The sequence below is a fragment of the Pseudopodoces humilis genome, chromosome 2, assembly GCF_049639895.1.
Source record: "Pseudopodoces humilis isolate 2021_Gansu_Grassland_sample_001 chromosome 2, ASM4963989v1, whole genome shotgun sequence".
NCBI classification, from domain to species: Eukaryota; Metazoa; Chordata; class Aves; order Passeriformes; family Paridae; genus Pseudopodoces; species Pseudopodoces humilis.
The window spans coordinates 13,641,009-13,661,252 of record NC_142201.1 but is presented as its reverse complement, the minus strand read 5'-3'; the positions used below and the strand labels follow the sequence as shown (position 1 = coordinate 13,661,252).

At 41.1% G+C, this 20,244-nt stretch overlaps 1 protein-coding gene across 2 annotated transcripts in view; it reads left to right on the top strand.

Annotated features, from left to right (window-relative positions):
* The window catches only part of PHEX (phosphate regulating endopeptidase X-linked), a 98,936-nt gene extending 93,566 nt beyond the window's left edge, over window positions 1-5,370 (top strand). For both annotated transcript variants that reach the window (XM_014259187.2, XM_005516691.3), the window contains one exon: window positions 673-5,370. In XM_014259187.2, the coding sequence (XP_014114662.1) occupies window positions 673-775 (103 nt within the window). In that variant the 3' untranslated portion in view covers window positions 776-5,370. The remainder of the gene's footprint in view (window positions 1-672) is intronic.
* The last annotated feature ends 14,874 nt before the right edge of the window (window positions 5,371-20,244 follow it).

The window sequence follows — 20,244 nt, the reverse complement described above, 5'->3', positions numbered from 1 at the left end:
GCTTGTGTCAGGCAGGGATGTGCTGCTTGTTCAGTATCACATCACCTGCGGTAGAAGCAAGAGAGCTCGGGAGCTGGTCACTGCAGAAGGCTTAGAAAATGTATTTCCAAAATATAGGAGGAATTGAGAGGCTCACAGGTACAAGGTGAGCTGCCCAACAAGAGGCTGTAATTGCCCCCTGAGCCTGCAAAGTCCCAGGGACCTGGTGGGTGTGGGTGTGTGTGGGCAGAGTGTGTTGTTAGGAGAATCTGGAGCCACATGGAACCACTGCCAGCACAACCCCAGTGTGTGCTTATATCCTCCTGCTTGCTGCACTGCAGCTGTCTGGCAGGGCTGGAAGGAGGATTCCACCATGCACAGCCACTGCTGATCTCCCACCTGTACTGCCAAGGGTTACATTAGAAAATTGCTCTAAAGGACACAGTACCAGAAAATGCATTTGTTTTTCATCGAGTTTCTAAAAAAGCAAGGTGTTTCTCAAAGCATGAAACAGTATTTGCTTCATATTAACTTTAACTGGGAGCCCTTCTCCTGAACCTTTTGGTTTTATTTGTATAAAAAAATTATATGAAAGCCTGAAAATTCAGCCTGAAGTGAAAACACTGAAACACTTGCAGACCTGTAGTGTTTGACAAAAGGCAACCTGCATGTCAATCACTTTTCTCTTTGCAGAGTAATTGGAGCCATGAGCAACTTTGAAGAGTTCCGCAAAGCTTTCAATTGTGCAGCGAACACGACGATGAACCGCGGGGCAGAGTCCTGCCGGCTCTGGTAGCTGTCCAGCTCTCCTGCCAGGAGGAGGCTGCAATGTGAACTGCTCAAGCCCATTGCCAGAGTTTCAGAATGATGGTCTGAAATCTGGAGAGGTGTTACTTCAAATGGATCTTCCTCATCCTGATGCTCCTCATGCTGATGATCCGCATGGATCTGATCATTCCCTATTTAGAGCCTAGAAACATTCCAAATAGAAGAGCTTTTCTTTAAGTATAACAATAAAAAGTAACTCCTTTTAACCATAAAACTACTCCGGCTCATCTGCAGTTGCACTGCTGTTGATGGATAACTGCCATTATCAATTCTAATTCCTGATTTATAGCTGAGCAGGACGTAAATGCTAAAATCCAGTTTTAATCTATTGCTCTGCAGGGGTTCTATGCAGAATGCTCCCACACAAAATTTATTCTTTCTGGATGAAGAAATTCATGAGACCTGCTATAAAGCTATCTCTGATCTGCTGCGTGATACTGCATTTTCATAACTTAAGCTGTCACAGCCCAGCATGCCATAAATGATGTTGCATGATGTAAAGACACAAGACTTTGTATAAGTTCAGTTTAATATGTCAGATTGGTGCCTCTGGATTTGGAAGAGTTTCAAACTGAGAAAGTATCTCATGGTATCCATCTGTAGGACTAAAATATAAAGGATACTTGTCAGATCCTGGCCTCTTCTAATTTTAGAACAGCTTATGATAAAAATCAATGTATAGTGTAAATCAGAGGCTCTCAGAGGGGATTCCCAGCACCACAATACTCATAAATATTGCAGCATTTATTCCAGTTTACTCTGTAGGCAGTTTTTTCCCAGGGGATGGTTTTTACCTTTTGCTGAAGATAGCTTCATCTGCATTTATTTTTTTTAAGCCAGAAATACTATACCAGTTTAAAATGATGGATTTTATAGTGTCTGGGTCTTACTTGGCATTTTAAGTAGCGTGTGAATTTGCCCTCATGTTCTGGATGGGGCAGGATGACTTGTGATTTTAAGGTAAGGGTATGTGACAGAAAAACAGAGTACCAGCATAATTTGACTTGTCTGGATAAAAAGAGCAATTTAGGAGTAGAGGACTTAAAAATATAGTAAAAATACAGACCAGCTGAGTTTTCAATTTGATTTTTAAGAATACTCATGAAAAGATATTTTATTACGGCAGAAAAACTTTAAAACATAACTATTATTGGGGTGGTGGGATGATGGGTGAGGGAGGATGCACACACAGCTCTTTGTTCCTAACAGAAAGGCACCTATGTAAGTGGTATGTATTTATGCCTTGTGCATTACTTCATTTTACATGGTGGAGTTATTTCAAAAGAAGTTTATTTAGACTGATTTAATTACTGCAAATCCATATTGGTCTCTGGGTGTAGATACATATATACAAAATATATATTTTTTGGTATGCTTTAATTTTATTTTGTCAGTATAGAAATGTTAGTAAGATAAACTTTTTTTTACAAGGATTGGTCAAGAACTGTTGGATGAGAACTTGGTTGGATGGTCACATCCAGAGGGTGATGGACAATGACTCAGAGTTCCAATGGACATCAGTGACAAGTGGTGCCCCTCAGGGGTCCATACTGGCACCAGTGCCATTTAATGTCTTCCCCAGTGACATAGATAAAGGGATCAAGTGCACCCTCAGCAAGTTTGCAGATGGCACCAAGCTGAGTGGTGTGGTTGCCACACCTGAAGGAAGGGATGCCATCTAATGGGACTTGGACAATGAGAATTGGCCCTTGGGAATCTCATGAGGTTTAACAAGATGAAGTGCAAGGGGCTGGACTCAGGTCTGGGAAACTCCTTGTATCAACAAAGTCTGGGGATGATCAAGAGTAGCCCTGCCTAGAAGGGCTTGGGGATGCTGGTGCGTGAGAGGCTGGACATGACCCAGCAACAGGCATTTGCAGCCCAAAAACCGTGTCCTGAGCTTTATCCAAAGCACTATGGACAGCAGGTCAAGGGAAGGGAGAGGAGGCCACCAAGATGATTAGAGGGATGGAGCACCCCTCCTATGAGGAAAGGTTGTGAGCATTGGGATTGGTCAGCCTGGAGAAGGGAAGGCTTTGGTGTGGCTTAAATTTCAGCCTTCAGTACATGAAGAGAGCCTACAAGGAAAGGCTGAAGAGGGACTTCTCACAAGGGCATGTAGTGACAGAACAAGGGGGAATGGCTGTAAACTGAGACTAATTTTGGATTAGATGCTAGGAGGAAGTTCTTTACTGTGAGGGTGCTGAGGCACTGGAACAGACTGCCCAGAGAAGTTGTGGGTGCCTCATCCCTGGAAATGTTCAAGGTCATGTTGGATGGGGCTCTGAGCAAACTGGTGGAAGTGCAAGGGGGTGTCCTCACTCATGGCACAGGTTTGGAATTAGATGATCTTTAAGGCCCCTTACAAACCAAATCATTCTATGAGTCTGTGGTTGTCCAGCAGTCACGGTGGAGGAAGGTTTACTGCAGCTAGCTAACGGAAACAAACTGGGTTATTTTCCTGTGTCTTTAAAAAGGAGGGGGACACAATGGAAACATAATTTATGGAAAAGGACATGATCTAAAGCTACCTTCCAGGAAGCAGACATTCCTGTTCTCAAGGCTGTGTTGCCACTTTTTAGTAACAAAATATTGTGATTTGGGACCAGAACATTTTTATCAATTTTTCCCTGAAAAAGTCAATGTTTTCTTAAGAGAAAAACATTTCCCCTACCTTCAGGCCAGCTCAGTTCCTGAGTTCCATGGATTAGAGTTTATCATTTGAATTGCCACTACTAAATTCTTTTCCTGGAGGTATTTTTCATATAACTAGCGGTGGCAGTATTTTCATTGAGCTTTTCCTCAAACAAGATTTTTGGGTCTTTAACAAAGGGATACTGTTTGCTGGCTAATGGGAAAATTCCTTACCAGATTGAGTATGTACTGACTTTATTCCTGTGCTCATATATTCCTGAGCACTGACATGACTTGATCTTGATTGCTTTGGATCAAAGTTCAGGGTTGATGTCCTGGACCAGTTAAAGGTAGTACCAATATGGTTGTTGTCCTCAGAAAAATCAGGACGTCAACACAAGCATTCATCTGAATTTTCTAAATTACTGGAATACGCAAAGACAGTTTCACAACAGTCAACCCTGGGTTTTCTAATTTTATCTCTCAAATCAGAGATGCATTTGCAAGAATTCCTCTCTCGTGGTTATTTTCCAGTGGGACAGATTCTATCATTTTGTGATTTATGAAGTTGTTTCTCTGTCTGGATAGGATTTTTTTCTAAAATGTCTGATGTTTCTTGCCTTAAATGTCACTCTTCCTGCTCCTTGTTAGTTTCAGGTCTTTCATGTTTAATATCAGGGATTTTTGCACGGTGGTATGTGAATTCCCACAGGAACCTCTGCAAACTCTTTCATCCTTGCTAGGCCATTTCCTGCAGCAGCAGGGGACCAATTCTGGGCTGGGGAGGGATAGCAGGGAGCTGGGTGTTTTGAGGGAAACGCACTAGGAGAGAGGAAGAGAGGACATGACCAGATTTTGTACCCTGATTTTGGCAGTTGAGAGGGTACCAACACACTGCCAGGGGGAAACCAGAAGTCCTTGGTGCTGACTGGTACATTCATCAGTAGTATCCTAATTCAGGAAATTCTTGCTGTTGACTCAGGTTCTCAGTGTCTGGGGTTTAGGTCTTGCCTGTGTCCACACAAGGACCCTGGCCTGCCTCACCTGCTACTTTTTACCTCAAACCAAAGAGCTGATCATGCAATTTACTGTTCACTTTGGATAAGCTGCTTAGGTACCATTTGGAAAGCAAAGCAGAAGGTAATTAAACAAGTTCTTTAAACTTTAGTCATCAAAGACAGCCAAGACATTAGTGATGGTTTGTGAGGGCTCTGCCCATTGCCTGTTTTATCAGACCACCTGGCTGTGCTTTGTTTTTGCATTGTGCCTCCTGGGTCTGTGCCAGCAGTGCCTTTCCTGCGTTGCTCTCAGGTTCACTTATTACATCTATGCAAACAACTCCTTCACCATATATATCCTTTTCCCAGAGCTTTAAAATTGTTATTTTGCTTAAATATCAGTAATATTGGGAAATGTTTCTTCCTGTTGGCTCAGTAATCTACTTCTTCAGTGACCAGGAGGGGAAACATCAGTTAAGAATGAAACATTTTTACCTTTGTAAATCTGAGGAGATATTTTTCTACTGTGTAGACATAAACAAACAGCCTCTACTCCTGTCCCATGTCTCCTTCTTCAGGTCCTAGAATATTATATTCTAGTTAATCTAGTCTGGCTTTTTTGCTGTTTTTTTGGTTTTTGTTTTGTTTAAGCCTGAAATGCTAAAATACCAGTTTATATACTGTCAATATTTCTGCTGATCGTATTGTGGAAAACTTAGCTGTCTGAAAAGGCAGCTGTGCTATTCACCTGTGTAAACTGCTTAGGTGCATAAATGATGTCCAAGCTGGGTCTGGACACTGAAGGACCAAAAAATTCAGCTGAGTTATAAAACTCTGCTTCATGGCCTGTGCAGGGCACTGCACTGTTCTTTAAGTAGGAACACTATCATGTCACTAATTGGTTGAATAATTTATAAAATAATCAGGTGAGTCTGCATATAAATTTTCATTGAGTACTATTCAATTACAGTCTTGGAAGTATATATCATAACAATGTTTTATATATATATATATATATATATATATATATATATATATAGATGGATGTGTCTGTCAGTGAAGTGTTAAAAACCTGACAACTCAGGAGGCAGAACCATAGTGATTTAAAAGGTCTTTTGTGTTTAAGTCTTTTTAATCTGATTTTTATTTACTGGTCAGTCTATTGTAAATTTGAATTTTTCTACTTGCATGGTACATTGGTTGACTATTTTAAAGACAATTGTGTTAGCCAATAAAGCCAAAATGATGAAGAATTTTCCTATGCTTGCAGTATGGCAAAACCTTCTTGGCTTGGCACTGTTCAACTCTACAATATTACTTCTATAATATGTAGTCTTAATGAGATGTAATAAAGAGCATAATGATGTGGCCCCAGGTACTCAAGACTACCTTTACTGCTTGATAGGCTAAGAAGGACCTCCTCTCTGACAGAGGATTGTATAGGCATCGTCAGCCAGAGTTTAGGCTCTGCTTTCCCTCATTACCCTGCTGGAGGCAATTAAAATGAGCATTGATGAGTTATTGTGGGTGAGGGCTGGATGCTGTAAAAGCTGCAGAAGGGCAGAAAGAAAGAGTGAGAAAAGATTCATCTGCCTCTCAGCTTTGCTCTTCTCCTCTTCCCCAAGTCCAAGTGCCTCTCTCAGCTTTTCAGTGCTTTTAAGTGTATTCCAGAGGAGTTTTTGATAGGATAGTACTTGTGCTGTGCCTGAGTTCGAACCTAAGCTCAACAAAGTACTTCATGAGTGTGATCAAGCACTTGTTCAAGGTGTGTTTGGGCACAGGGAGTGTGCCAGAGCCCTATACATCACCAGCTGGGCTTCTCTGGGCTAAGTGCTGCCTATCCTGGGCTCTGCCCTGACCAAGTTGCCTGGCACAGCCACAAGCAGTGGTACCTGGCCCACTTCAAGGCAGCACCGTGCCTGTGAGCATCAAGGAGCAATTTCCACTGGTGGGGACAATGGGCAAGGTTGTTGCTGCATCTGTTGGATGATACTCTCTGGTGATGCAGCCCCTTGCAGGCCACTCTCCACACAGCTCTTGGGTTTGGGGTGGCAGACTATCTTCAAAAACCTGCATCAGTTCTTTCTCCTGCTTTACAGTGCAGCCTTGCAACATTTCTAGGGCAAAAGCAAAGGTTTCTGTGCAGGAAGATGAATTAACAGAGCAAATGTTGGGGTCGGAGCGTGAAACCAGCCTCAGCACCAGGGAAATGTTAGGCTTAATTCTCCTGGGTTTATCAGCACCTTGGAAAGATGCTTTAACAATGTCTATAGAATGCCCTGAGGAATTCAGGATTTAACTGCTGCAATGAGAGCCTGCTTCACTAATCAGACAATTTAATCCCATTTACAGTGTAATATACATTAATAAAAAAGAAAAGAAATTAAAGATACCCGAGGGATTCTTCAGCACAGCATTATATTTTATTAAATATAACATCAAAGTTGGAAGTAACTGAGAATCAAGATAATGTGTTACACTAAATTGTGATCAAAGAAAGAGATATAATGATATAATTTTAATAATCCATAAGCACCAAAGCTGGAACACTTTTATGTATGAGGTTAGACACATACACAGCCGCATACATTAACTGTGGTTGTGAACTGAGATGTATATTATAATACATGTTTCTAAAAATTTTATCACATCCATAACCACCATCCAAACTGGTAAACAAAGCTTGGGGAAAGGCTTCAAAAGGGATCTTAAACTTGTTCTACCACAAAGTTTATTTAAGACATCAGTGTTGCTGTGAGCAATGACTAGCTAGGATGTTTTATATGGACAATGCATAGTCCTCTTCTGAAATGTGAATAGCAGACATTTAAGTACAGAAATCTGAAAAAATATGGTGTCACATCCTCTTGACACTAAGAGAGTATTTGGGTAGAACCAGGAAAAAAAAGCTACATTCTCAAATACCCCAATTAGGGAAAGACAAAGATGTGAGTTTATGCCATGATTTGCAATAAGAAATAAAAAGCTACTGTAGGATATGAAGTTGCCAGACTGGCTCAGAGGAACAGTTTGACACATTATTTCTGCTGGGAGAAAAACCTGAGCACAGGAGCCTTATCTGCCTTTGTAACTTCCTGGAGCATGTGTGTGTTACAGCTCAGTCCTTTGGTGGGGGTCACAGTGCTGTGTCTTCTGAGAGTGCACCCCAATCACCCTGGGGCTTGAGGGGCTATTTGCTTTCTCTTGGGTGTCTTGAGCACCCAAAAAGGCTTTAATTCTGCCACTGATTTCTAGTTTATACATATATTTTTATTCCTTTCACCAAGGAACACATCATGAGCCACACTCCATATCATGGCACTTTAAATGAATAAAGAGATGCTTTTTTTAGGTCTGTGCTGCAAAACAATGCAGTGCTGCTGCATCTCAAAAACATCTGGGTGTTTTGTGAAATTCTCTGCTGCTCTTCATCAGACAACACGTGTGCTTTCATGTCATTCTGCTAGAACAGGCCTTGGGTGGTTTGCACTGGAGAGAAGAGCGCACAATAGGGAGTAACATCTGAATAGGATGACAAAGAGAAATAAACTCTTTAGTGTTGTAAATCAGTAAAAGATTTTACAAAGCATTAGAAAAATTACTGCTATAAATGATTTTTTATATATATATGGGCACAGTACAGGAAGTCTGTAAGTCTGTGTGTATGTGAGTGTATATAAAAATGTCAGAAATATGAATTATTTTTTAAAAAAATTGAGTCTCAGGGTAAAACTCTGACCTCATTGAGTTCATTGACTGATTAATGTCTGTGGGGCCAGCATTTTACTCCATCTGGATAATAGCACATAAAGTTTACTGATTTAAAACTATTTGGGACACATTTTTGTAGACAGAAAGAAATTTCTAGTCTGTGGTATTTTCAGAATCTGTCCTGTTCTCAGTCATTTGGATAGGACTTACCCTATTTGCTCTTGTTTAGCAGATACTCCATTTCCTTATTTTTAAACATTTCAAGAATGACTTTATCACTGTTTCAGAATTTCAAACAAAGTAGGTTTTTCAACTTGCCCTTTCCAGATACGGTTCTATTAATCATTAAAATAAACTTGATATGTTCTATTGAACTAAGTGTAGGCTTATTTATGATGCTGAGGTCATAAATATTTTTATCTCCATAAATGTTTTTTGTTTCTCCTAAATGTCTTGGTCTCCATGATGAGGCAGGAAAGTTTTTTGTTGCTGGAGTGATGGGGGAAGCTGTCAGTGCCCGTGGCAAGGTCAGTGCTGCAGGGTGTCTGGGGAGGAGATGGGGGGTTCACCACGGGCACATAAAGCTGCTCAGCAAGAAAAAGTATGTGCTCATCTGTGTAACTTGTATTAAAATGGTACTGCATGAAAAAACAAATTAATCTATTGTCCTGACCAAGAAAGTAAAGTACATTTCTTGGACAAATCAAAAAGGTGGGAAGACTTGAGCCATCGTGCTGACTGAGGCCAGTATTAAAAGCACTTGCATCTTGCTTGTGCAAACTCCAGCAATGTTACAACCCTGCAGAGCTGCCTCTGCCTGCAGATGTGCTTTTCCCTTCTTTTTGAGATGACTCAATTTGCTGGATGGGCTGGGCAAGGAACAAAACTCACCAGTATGGGGAGTGCAGCACAGGAGGGCTTGGTAGGAAACAGGGCAGCCCCTGGTGCCCAGAGAGGAATCAGAGAATCCTTTAGGCTGCAAGAGATGGTTAACCTACACTGCCAAGTTCACCACTAAGCCATGTTCCTAAATGCAACAGCCACACATCTTTTAAATAACTCCAGTGATGGTGGCCCAACCCTTCCCTGGGGAGTCACCAGTGGCTCCATCACCAGTTCCCACTGTAGCAGTGGGGGCAGTGCACATTTTATAGTGTCAGGTATAGCCCCATTCAGTCAAACCTCCTGCTTCCTTAGGGAAGCCTGCCTGTGAAAAACCTGATGGAATGGGGAGGAGGAAGGAGCAGCCCAGAGAGGTTTGCTTAAGCACTGGGCACACCTTGGTTTGCATAAGTACTGGCAGAGTGGCAGGACTGGTGTGCTGTGTGCACAGGGTGAGTGAATGTGAGGTGTGCTCTGTGCACCAGCCTCTCCTTATTCCTGCCCCCTCCTACAGCCAGGCAAGCACCTCCAAGCAGGAGTGGGAAGCAAGCAGGTGCCCCCTTCCCAAGTCACCCCAGCTGAGCTGATTCCCTGGAAGGCACAGCTTGCAGCAGCAGCATGTGGCAGCACAGCCTCGTCCCAGCCTCAGACAGTGGAAAGGTGTCAGGTCATTTTAGAGACAAGATAGGAACATTCCTCCTCCTAGCCTGGGTTGAAGTAAAATGTCATGGTGTGACTTCAGCTTAATAATTGTTTTAGCTCTTCAGTGTATGACAGAAGGGCAAAATACGGAACCTTCCTTTAGTGAACAATTTATTTCTTTCGGCTGGGTTTTCCTTTGTTCTGCCTCAATTCAGTGACAGCCAGCAGCTCAAACCTGGTTGCACAGTAGTCCTTGCACAAACAACATGTGTTGAGGCAATCACTGTGGCTGTATTCAGCACGCTTATTCAGCTTTCTTTTAATAAATCCAGTAATAGACTTTCGGAGGCAATGAAGGGAAAAGAATAATTTGGAAACAAAGCTGTTGAAAAGAATACAGTCCACACACAGTGGAGAAGAATGTGATTTTGGAAGTCTGTGCAGCTGTTTTATTTCTTTAGAGGATTTTAATCAACCTGATTACACAGAGAAGCAAAGGGATTTTGAAAACAGTATGGTGATAATCAGTCACTGGAGAAAACAAAGGGGTGTTTTCCCTTTCTCGTATCACTTTTGTTTTCTCCCTTTCATGTGATTTTGCAAGTAAAAATCTCATATTAGCTAATTTTAATTAAAAAACTATCCATGCTGGGGTTTTCCTAGAGAAGCAATTTCAGTCTTTGTCCACTAGATCATTTAATCAAAGATATCCTAATTGCTTTCAAGATTGCTGTGGCTGCACCAATCTGACTGCCATCAGTGTAATGGCTTTCCCGGTGGATTGGAAAAAAAATGTGTAGATGGACATGAGCCCATCCTTTCAAGTGGGATTAGCTGCTCTGCTTCAGTCTTCCCCTAAATTTCAGGGTCTGATGTTCTTTGCTGTTCCTTCTGTACTTACTGCTGCAAAGCAACCCTCCAGTGCCATCTTTAGAGTTGAGCTGTACAGGCACAGCCAAGGGAAGGAGTGTGGAGTTGCTCTCCTGCAAAAAGCCACATTTTTGTGTCACTAGGAGCAATTGGTGTCTGGCTAAAACTGGGGGTGACCCTATACTATTCCTCACAAAAGTGAGCTCTGTGTGTGTAGTGGGAATTTTCCACTTGTCACTCCTTAATGCTTTTGGAAAGATTTTTCCAACAGCCTCCTCCTACCTACACCCTCTCCCCAGTGGTGTGCATATCAGGACCCTTAAGCAAAGCACCAGTAACATTTTCCCTGCCCCAGCAGCCATATTCTGCATTTCCCACCTGGAGGCTGAGGCTTGGATGCTCTCTCACCTGGCAGCACAGCCCAGCCACACAGCACTGCCCACAGTGCAAGCAGGGCCACTCACCACACAGAGCAGAGTGGCTTCCATGGTCACCAGAGGATCAAAGGGCCTTCAGGAAAACCCCTGTGAACAAATGACCACAGAAACCTTGAAAGATGTGGGACTTCAAGTGCTGCTTTGTTGTCTGTCTCCTTTTACAGGTGAAAGAGTATTTGGTGCTTCTGTCCAGAGCCCAGAGCTGTCCCTGTACACACCATTTTTGCTCACATTTTGCATTATGTGTTAGATGGAGAAATTTAAGTCAAAATTTAGCTTTGTCTTTTCTGTCAATAATAATGGTCCCCTAAATAGTTTTTTCAACCCTCCCCCAATGTCAAAACATCTCCAAGCCTAATTTTTAGTCAACTTGAAACTTATTCAAGTGTTAACATTGCCAGAAGCAAAGGAAGTCCAGAAGAAGAATGCTTAGCTTGGGTGGGGGAAGACTTATATCAGCATGGAGACCACAGGTACACTGTTCCCCTCCTCCCAGCCCTGTACCATGTCCAGGTCACCAGCAGCACCAAAGCACCTAAATCCTGACCAGCTTCCAGGCCAAAGGAGGCAAAGGGATGCTTTAGCTGGAGAGAAATTACTTCACACATGAAGATACTGGTTTCCATAATGGCTGATGTGGGTTCGATGTCTGCTGTGGAAAACTTTCATTTTAAGACATTTCCAAATCAGTTTGTTGGGCTCATGTTGTATTAATTAAGAGCTCAGGAAACAGACAGATCAGGCGGAATTGAAGGTGACAGGTCCTTCTCTTGGGGTGATTGAGTGAAATGTCCTTGGTGTGAAGAGGACAGTGGGGGAGGCTCCAAAAGAAAGAAAGAACAAAACAAAAGCATGGAATGTCTCCTCATCAAAGTTAAATTTCCCAGGATTTCAAAGGACATAATGAAGACTGCCTAAGGCTTGCTTGGTTCTGCTGGTGAAAAGGGTGGATATCACCAACAGATAAAACTATCTAGAAGGAACATTTGCTCCCAAAAAGAACTGGCTTTGGTTTATGTGAATATAGAAATAATTTCCAGATAATTCTTGCAGGAATTAATTAACAGTAATTATGTAGTGCAGGAACTGGAATAGCCCTGCTCTCTGTGTCCAGACAACATGTGAGAGGTGCGATTCAATTGCAGTAAAACAGAGATATGAAACTGTGACAGAGCTCTTGAATGTTTAAATGCAAGATGGCATAAGCCAAAATACCACATGAAATGAGAAACAGAAAGGTGATTCTCAAGCTGATGTGGGAAGAAGCTTCAGGAGCTAGAAAAATATGCATGATGTAGGAAATCAAGCAGTTGATAGTCATATGATCCCAGAGGAGCATTTCACAGGAGAAATGTTCAGCAGTGCAAGAGGGGATGTATAAATTGACAGCTTCAAAGCAATGTACCATTTTAAGCCGTAACACAGCTGAAGACCTGCTGCCTCAGATCCCTGCCAAGGAAAGACAAATGTGCCTGAAGGCAGGGATTAAAGGAGGAGCCAGGCTGGCTCTGGGCATTAATATACCAAGCAGCAGATGTGTGACTAGGTGTGTGCTTTGTTTTGTGGAAAATGAAGCGAAACTGGAACACTTTTCTTATACACCATTGCAAAAAGTTCAAAAGAAATAGAGATAAAACATTTGCCATCAAAGAGAAGAGGAGATAACTTTGGCAAGACAGCTGATATGAACTCTACTCTTAGCTCTACAGCAACAACCTTAGTCTAGAAAGTTACTTTAAAAAGGCAAGGGTCCAGTCCTCCTTTGCTAGTCACTGTTTTCTCTTTCTGCTATTTTCATACCTGATATACTTAATGAGAAAATGTCAAAAATTTCTCATAGCAAAGACAGTGAATGTGTTGAACCCTCTGTGAGTAACAGCATAGTTCACATGAAATATGAAAATTAATACCTGGCAGCAAACTAAAATCTTTAAAGAAAAGATTGAAAAAACATTTCATCTTCTTCTAGGGTTATAATATTTTAATATTTGCATGTTGAAAATACTGTAGTCTTTCATTGTGAAGACTAAGAGGACACCCCTACTGTTTTCCAAAATTTTGTTTGCACCAAGATTCTCCTAGGAAGTCCTGAGAGAGCAAGGATTTGAAGGACACAATGCTTTGCTCCTTGAGTGTGTGCTCAACCATGGCATTTTTTTTTTTTTGGAGCTCTCTTACATCTTTCCAAACAATGATGTTCCATACTTGACAGAAGTGGTAGCACTCCCAGTTATCTGCATTCGATTCTGGGCAGCTTAATTAATTAAGTGCTTATCTTAATGTGCCATGGGAAAAAAACCCAAAAGTTTTCTTAGTGAAAATAGATATAATGTGCTGACAGAATGTTAAAATTCAATTGGTAATTAGTGTGCATTGAGAGTTAAAAATATTGAGCAAGAGTCAGAGTTTGGGAAAGGATTTGAGCTGCACAGTAACAGAAGAGAACAATGATTTTTCTTTCTCTGGTGTCTCTCATAAGATGAATTTTCTATGAGCTGTTTTCTTTGAGGATTTGAAATCTTCCATGGAGGGTTGGCATCTGGAAATTGTCCCTTTCCATCTGGTTGCTGTTTCCAAGTCTTGAAAGATTTAGATGCATTTGGCTATTTCCCTTGTGTGAATGGCTCCAGTGAGTGCTTCCTCAGAGTTTTTACTACCAGTGGGATGAGTTTATCTAATTTACTGTAATATAAGAAAACAGAGAGATACCCAAAAAGCAGCTGGGGTTTAAATTAGCAAGGGAGGTGAAGGGCAAGAAGAAGGGCTTCTATGACAGAATTGAAAAAGAAAAACTAAAGAAATTGTGAGCCTGCTGCTAAGAACAGCTAGAGGTTGAGGGAGAAAGGACACAGAAAAGGTAGAGACTGTCAGTGCCTTTTTGCTGTGCAAGATTGTCTTCAGACTCTCCTGCTCTTGAGGCTGGTTGCAGTCTCCTCTGCAGCAATACCCAGAGGAGAGGAAGACCGAGTAAGGGAGCACTCAAGCAAGTTGGGCATATAGAAACCAGATGGTCCAGATGGGCTGCCTCTAGGAGCACCAGAGGAGAGGGCCAACATCACCATGTGGCTGTTCTATGGCAGCTTTGCAAGGACATGACAAAGTTATGGGGCAAGTCCTCTTGGTCCTGTCCCGGTGCTTGAATGTCAAAAGGGTGACTGGAAACTGCCTGCATGGAGTTACCAGCAGCATACTGTGCCTGATGAAACTGATTGTGTTCCGTGACGAGACAGATAACTCACAGCGAGGTGATGGAGTATATTTTGGTGGATGTGGTGGATGCTGTATATTTTGACTTTAAATAAGCAATAAGGTAAATGGATAATTACCTGGACTATGTATCTTAAAGGATTTTAGTCAGTAGTACAATGTGCATCTAGTTGATGGTCACTGTGACAGTCTTCAGGGATTCTTATTTGAGAGAGGACTGTTTTATGTCTTTAAATTACCTGGATGATAGGACAGTGTGCACTACTCAGAAAATCCACAGCTAATGCCAAGTTGTGTAGAGGGAGGTCTTGCTAGACTGGAGCAACACATTGTTTGGACCCTCATGAAGTTCAGAAAAGGGAAGTGCAAAATCCTGCACCTGGGAAGGAGAATCCCTGCAAACATCTGGAGCAGGGACTAAGTGATTAGCAGGCAACCTTGCAAAAAGGGAGCTATCAATTTGGTGCTAAAAGTTAAATATCAGTGAGCAGAGTATCCCTGTGGCAAAGGCAGGCAGCCACATCCAGGAGGTCCAAGGAAATGACTGTTCCCATATATTTGGCATTTATGAGGTTGTGATGAAAGTTCTGCATCCAGTTTTGGGCTCCCCACTACAAAAAAGATATGGACCTTCTGGGGCAAGTTCAGCTCCTGTCCCCAAGACGTTCATGGGGCTGGAGTACATGATTTAAAGGAAAGGCCATGGGGACTGTTTATTTCAGCAGAAGACAAGGCAAAGGGGAGAGTTATTGCTGTTCACAGCTATTTAATGGGAGGGTAGAGGAGACAGACTCAAACTCTGCTCATAGGGATGTAGTGAAAAGAGGCAACAGACAGAAACAGGGATAAGGAAAATTATTAACAAATTGTAGGGAAAAAATCTTCAGTGTGAGGAAGGTCAAACAATGACACAAATGCCTATGGAGATTTTTGAGTCTCCGTCCTAGGAAACACTCCAACTCAACAGTAGGCAACCTCAGCAACTTGCTCTAGCTGGTCCTGCTTTTAGAGGGAGGTGGACTGGAGGCTGCCAGAGTTCTCTTCAAACCTGGAATACTCTGCAATTCTCTGTCAGTGTTAATCCTACAGTAGCAACACTGTGTGAAACTAGAAGATGGTGGATTAGAGACCACGATAAAAGCAACAGTTTTGATTAGCCAGTTTGGGTATGGGGATATTGAGAACATTTGAGATGCAAGGGTAGACACAAGATCACTTTGGGATTTGTTTGGTGTGGTGAGCCAGACATGTAAGAGGTGGGGGAAGGAACTGATGCAGGGACAAACGTAATTATAAAAGCCTTATGGAAAATCCTGACTTGTTGCATGGTAAATGCTGTTCATACCAAATTACAAGTGAGAAATGTGAGGACCTTTTGTGAGAGAGATCAGCACTTCAAGGTTGTTAACTGTCTCCAGAGTGAGCTAGACTAGAGTGCCACATCCAATGCTCCAGAGTTCTGAAAGCAGTTCAACCTGAGACCTCAGCAATGCCTTTGAGAAAGGGCAGGTGGTTCTGTCAGCTGTTCTCCTCTACAAATAGTAGTTCCTGGAAAAAACACAAAGTGAACAATCTTAAAAGATGGCTTATTTAGTGAAGTAAATCTTCAGAGCTGTCACTCGAACAATGATTTTTAAACTGACTTTTAGCAATATTTTGTGTGACAATTTATTGTGAACTGACTGTAGTCAGTGGCTTGCTCACTATAGCTCTAGCTCAGATGTTTGCCTTGTATGTCCAGTAAGACACCCAGCCCGTTCTCTGTGGCCTGAATGTAAGGTGCTGATCCTCTTCTTCAGCAAGAGGCTCTATTTAGTACTGCGTTTCTTAAAAAATGCATTTTCTTCAATTAAAGAATAGAATAATTAATTGTGGGAATTAATTTTAATGATAAAAATTAATAATTCAACATATTATTAGTTATTATCTAGAAAATGGCTGGCAGCATCATGCTACAGGCCAGTTTTTCCGAGTTTTGACTTGCAAAATTCTTTTTTGAGAGAGGCTGCTAATGCCCTCTGGCCAATACCACATACCTAATAATTGCAAAGGACATAACTACCTGAATTCAGGATTTTCTTTAGTGAAGTTATTATTCTCAGAATTCTGAAAGGGCCATGTCAAATGGAATCCTAGAATGCTTTTCCACAAACACATTTTTATCAACAAGCTCACAATACTGTTTCTGTCTCTGCTGACATATATTGATTCTAAGTTTTCACGACAGAGATAATGGCTTTGCTAATGGCACAGTAAGTATCACAATTTACATCAACTATAAATCATCAAGTATCTCAAGAGCATATAATCTACCATGAATGAGCTGAGTCATAAATTGTGTCCCTGTTATATTTGTGTCAGTCCAGCAAACCTTATCTCTCTCCAGCCTACACATTTCAAAGTGCTACAGGGGAGGAAAAAAAAAAAAAAGAAGACAACAGATAACTCCAGAAATTGATTTTCAGACATGTAACAACACATCTAAGAAAGGTCAGCAAGTAAATTCCTTCTTGGGGTTGTTGGCAAAATAAAGTAAAATTGACACAAACTAAAAGAAAAGGATGACAGCAAATTCATCTATCTGCCCCCTGGCTTTCAAGTACACCTGTGGCCTCATCATTTAGGAGGAAAGACATGGAGCCCAGAGAGCACCACACACATGGACAGTGCATTCAACTGGACTTCTTGTCCTTCATCATGAGCAGGTGGTTTTGTCTTCAGAAGTGGTGTGGCACTTTCCCAGCCTGCTGTGGAATAGCTCTTCATGGGCAGCCAAGGAGTTAATTTAAATGATGTTCTCTCTGCTCCCTGCCAGGAGGATGAGCCCTCCTGTCCAGGGCAGAGGGCAGAGTGACCTGCTGCTGCAGGGGACACAAGTGCAGTCTCAATTTTACATAACTGCTTTAAAAAATTTAAGCTGTCATGCTTCAAGACACAAGGGCTTGACTGAATGGAGGGAGCAACCCTTGGCCAGTTTTCCACTAATCTCTGTCCTGACTGCAGTGCATTTTATCTGTGTCTGACATTGACAAATGCAGTGATTGTAAAAACCTTCAGTAAAAGATTGAAGTAGGCAAGCAAATTAACACAAAGTTTAGCCTGAAGCTGTTCTCTGCTAAATGTTTTCCTGGCATTCTTTCTGCTGGGGCAGGGCTGCTTTGGGACTCAGGACTGTGTCTGTGATGTGCTCTGCCATGTGGGCTTTTAAATAAGCTGATATCTAGTCAGACTCTGGTTTTCTCTCCCATGAGCACCAGTAGCTGTGAACACTTGCCAGGTTTTCTCTTTGGACTTTCAAAAGTTGTGCCTAAATTGTCTTAGTACATAGGTTATTTTATGTCAAAGAAGTCACATTGGGCTCTTGGATAGTTTAGCTTGGGGGAAAAGAGATCAGTCTCCTGGATGGTTTCTCAGGTTTGAAAACATGAATTGCTCTCTTTTTGAGGGTTTATACAGGGCCTTGATGGAATTAGCAATGAAAACCTAGTTTTGCTGGTCATGGGATCATAGATTGGTTGGTTTGGAAGGGACCTTAAAGATCACCTGGTTCCACACCCCTCCCCAGGGATGCCATCCTAGGTCAGGCTGCCCAGAGCCCTCTCCAGCCTGGCCTCAGTCAGAAGCAGAACCAAGCCTGACTGCATGAGATGCAAAAACATTTGACATGAATAACATGAAATGAGTCTACAGAGCAGGCAGCTGCAGCACTGCCTTTCAGCAGGGCTTGAATGGCAATGCAGAGTATTTTTAAAGGTTTTGATATCTCTCTTAGGGCAGGAAAACCCAACAGATCACCCCACCTGTGCTGCAGAAAAATTTCCAGTTAATTGTGGAGGATCCTCATTCCAGTTAGCAGGCTTTACAATGCTCACAGCTAACTCTAACCTCGACAGGAACTGACCTAAGGTATTTTACAGAATAGGTATTCGCAAATAACAGTTCTATTTCTTGATCTTTGCAAGTATCTCATTTTATTTAGAAGTATTTCTAATAGATGTTGGAGCTGTTAGCATAGATTGTGCCTATGAAATATTTACAAATAACAACACTGACATAAATTAAATTGTTGAATAGTGAAACAATTGGCTAATTTTGTGCAATGTCCTTTGCTGAGACTCAGCAAAGCCATGAGAACCCCAGGTTACCCTGACTTCCTCAAAGTCATCAAAAGATTCTTTGTTATTCTGAGCAGAGATGCACAAGCCAGCATATGGAATTTTCTTATTTTATGTAATGCAGACAATTAAGCAAAAATAAAATTCTGAAGACAAAAGTAAGCATAAAATCCCTTCACATTGAACCTAGTAATTTCTTTGGTGTTCATAGGAGTTTTGTTTGGGTGGTTTTTTGTACTTAAATTGTGCCCATATAAAGTTGCTGTCAAGCATAAGATTCTGGAAACAACAATTACTAGCTAAAATGCCTTCACATTCACAACTATGTCATGTTGGAGTTTTCTGCCCTGCTGTGTATGTTCCATTTTAGAGTAATAACTCATTTTCTTTGTAAGTGAATAATATATGAAGTTTAATATTTGAATAGCCCCTCACACTGTAAAATAAGGTACATTTTGAAATGTTTTACTCTTAAATAATGATATAACTAGTATGTGTTTCATTACCAAGCATCTCAAGAACCTTCCCATTCCTCTTCCTAAAGAGCATTCAATCAAATTCAGTTATTCTGGGGCTGGAACATGAGAATTACTGTGAAAAGTTTATGATGCAGTGTGCTTGCTGTGGAATGGGAGCATCCTAGCTCCATAGAAAGCCATAGATAATTAAGTAGAACTAGTCTCTTCCTAAAATGTTTTTTCGTCTATGAAACATTGTACAGAAGTTTCTCATTTATTCTATGAGCATTTGAAAAGAGCTAAAACTTTTATTTTCTTTTTCTCCAGTAAGATTGTTTTAGGTATAGGCTATATTTCAACAAAATATTTTCATAAAGAAACTAAAAAAGGTTTTGTAATAGTTGCCACCTCTTTTTTGTTTCATCTTCAAAGTAAAATATTTTGCTCTGGGCCTTTACCCAAAGACTGCTATGATAGATAATAGATGCTATACTATTTGTAAAATGTTATTTTTATGTTCTTTCTATTTCAGCAAATCTTGCCCTTTTCTAATATTAAGAAATCTCTATGGCTGATACCTAAAAATACTTTTCAGCATAAGAAAAATGATCTTCACCTTCCTTTACTCATTTGTTCTCAACTAAACTTTATGGGTACATTTCAGCTGAAAAGAAATTAATACCATGATTGGGACTCCCTTGATATCACTGCAAAGAGCTGTGGGTGGGAGGAGGGAAGATGAGAAAGGCATGATTGCCTCTCTATAAATAGAGTATTCTCTGCACATCACCGATTCTACGCAGATGTCTGTCAATGACATAGATGCTACTTCAGAAATTACTTAAACAGCTGCATTCCAGGCAGAGAGGAGACAATTAACAAATGGATTTGGGTTGCAGAAACATTTTTGTTTGGTGACAGATGTTTGGATACAACCTTACTTTTTATTTATGGAATAAATGCTCTTAATCTGATTTCCTTCTATTATTCACCAGAAGAACATAAGTAATTATTTTCTAGGTGAATGTGTTTATATCACAATCAAAGAGTCAATAATTTATTATTTTACTAGGAGAAAATAGATGCCTTTGAAGTATTGTTTGACTAATCACAGACTTTTTCTCTGGGCAAAGGACATGCACAATGTTTGATGAGGGAATATATAAAATCTGAAACAGAGGAGCTGCTTTCCAGTAAGAGGATAGACTTCTCAGGGAGAGCTTTTCTAGGAAGTGTTGGCCTACCCCTTATAAATGTCCCTTATGGGCATGTATACTCTACTTTTCAAGTTTCTAAACCCAAATTTCCTTCTGGAAATTCACTGGCAAATGAGCAAGTCCTAGATTGTTATATAAACACTTTTGCCTAGAAAATAATTGTTTACATAATACTAAACTGCTGGATGACCTGGGGGATCTTGAGACAAATTCAATATCCAGGATTATGCAGTCAGATTAGGTAATATACCTGTGCCTCCTTGTCT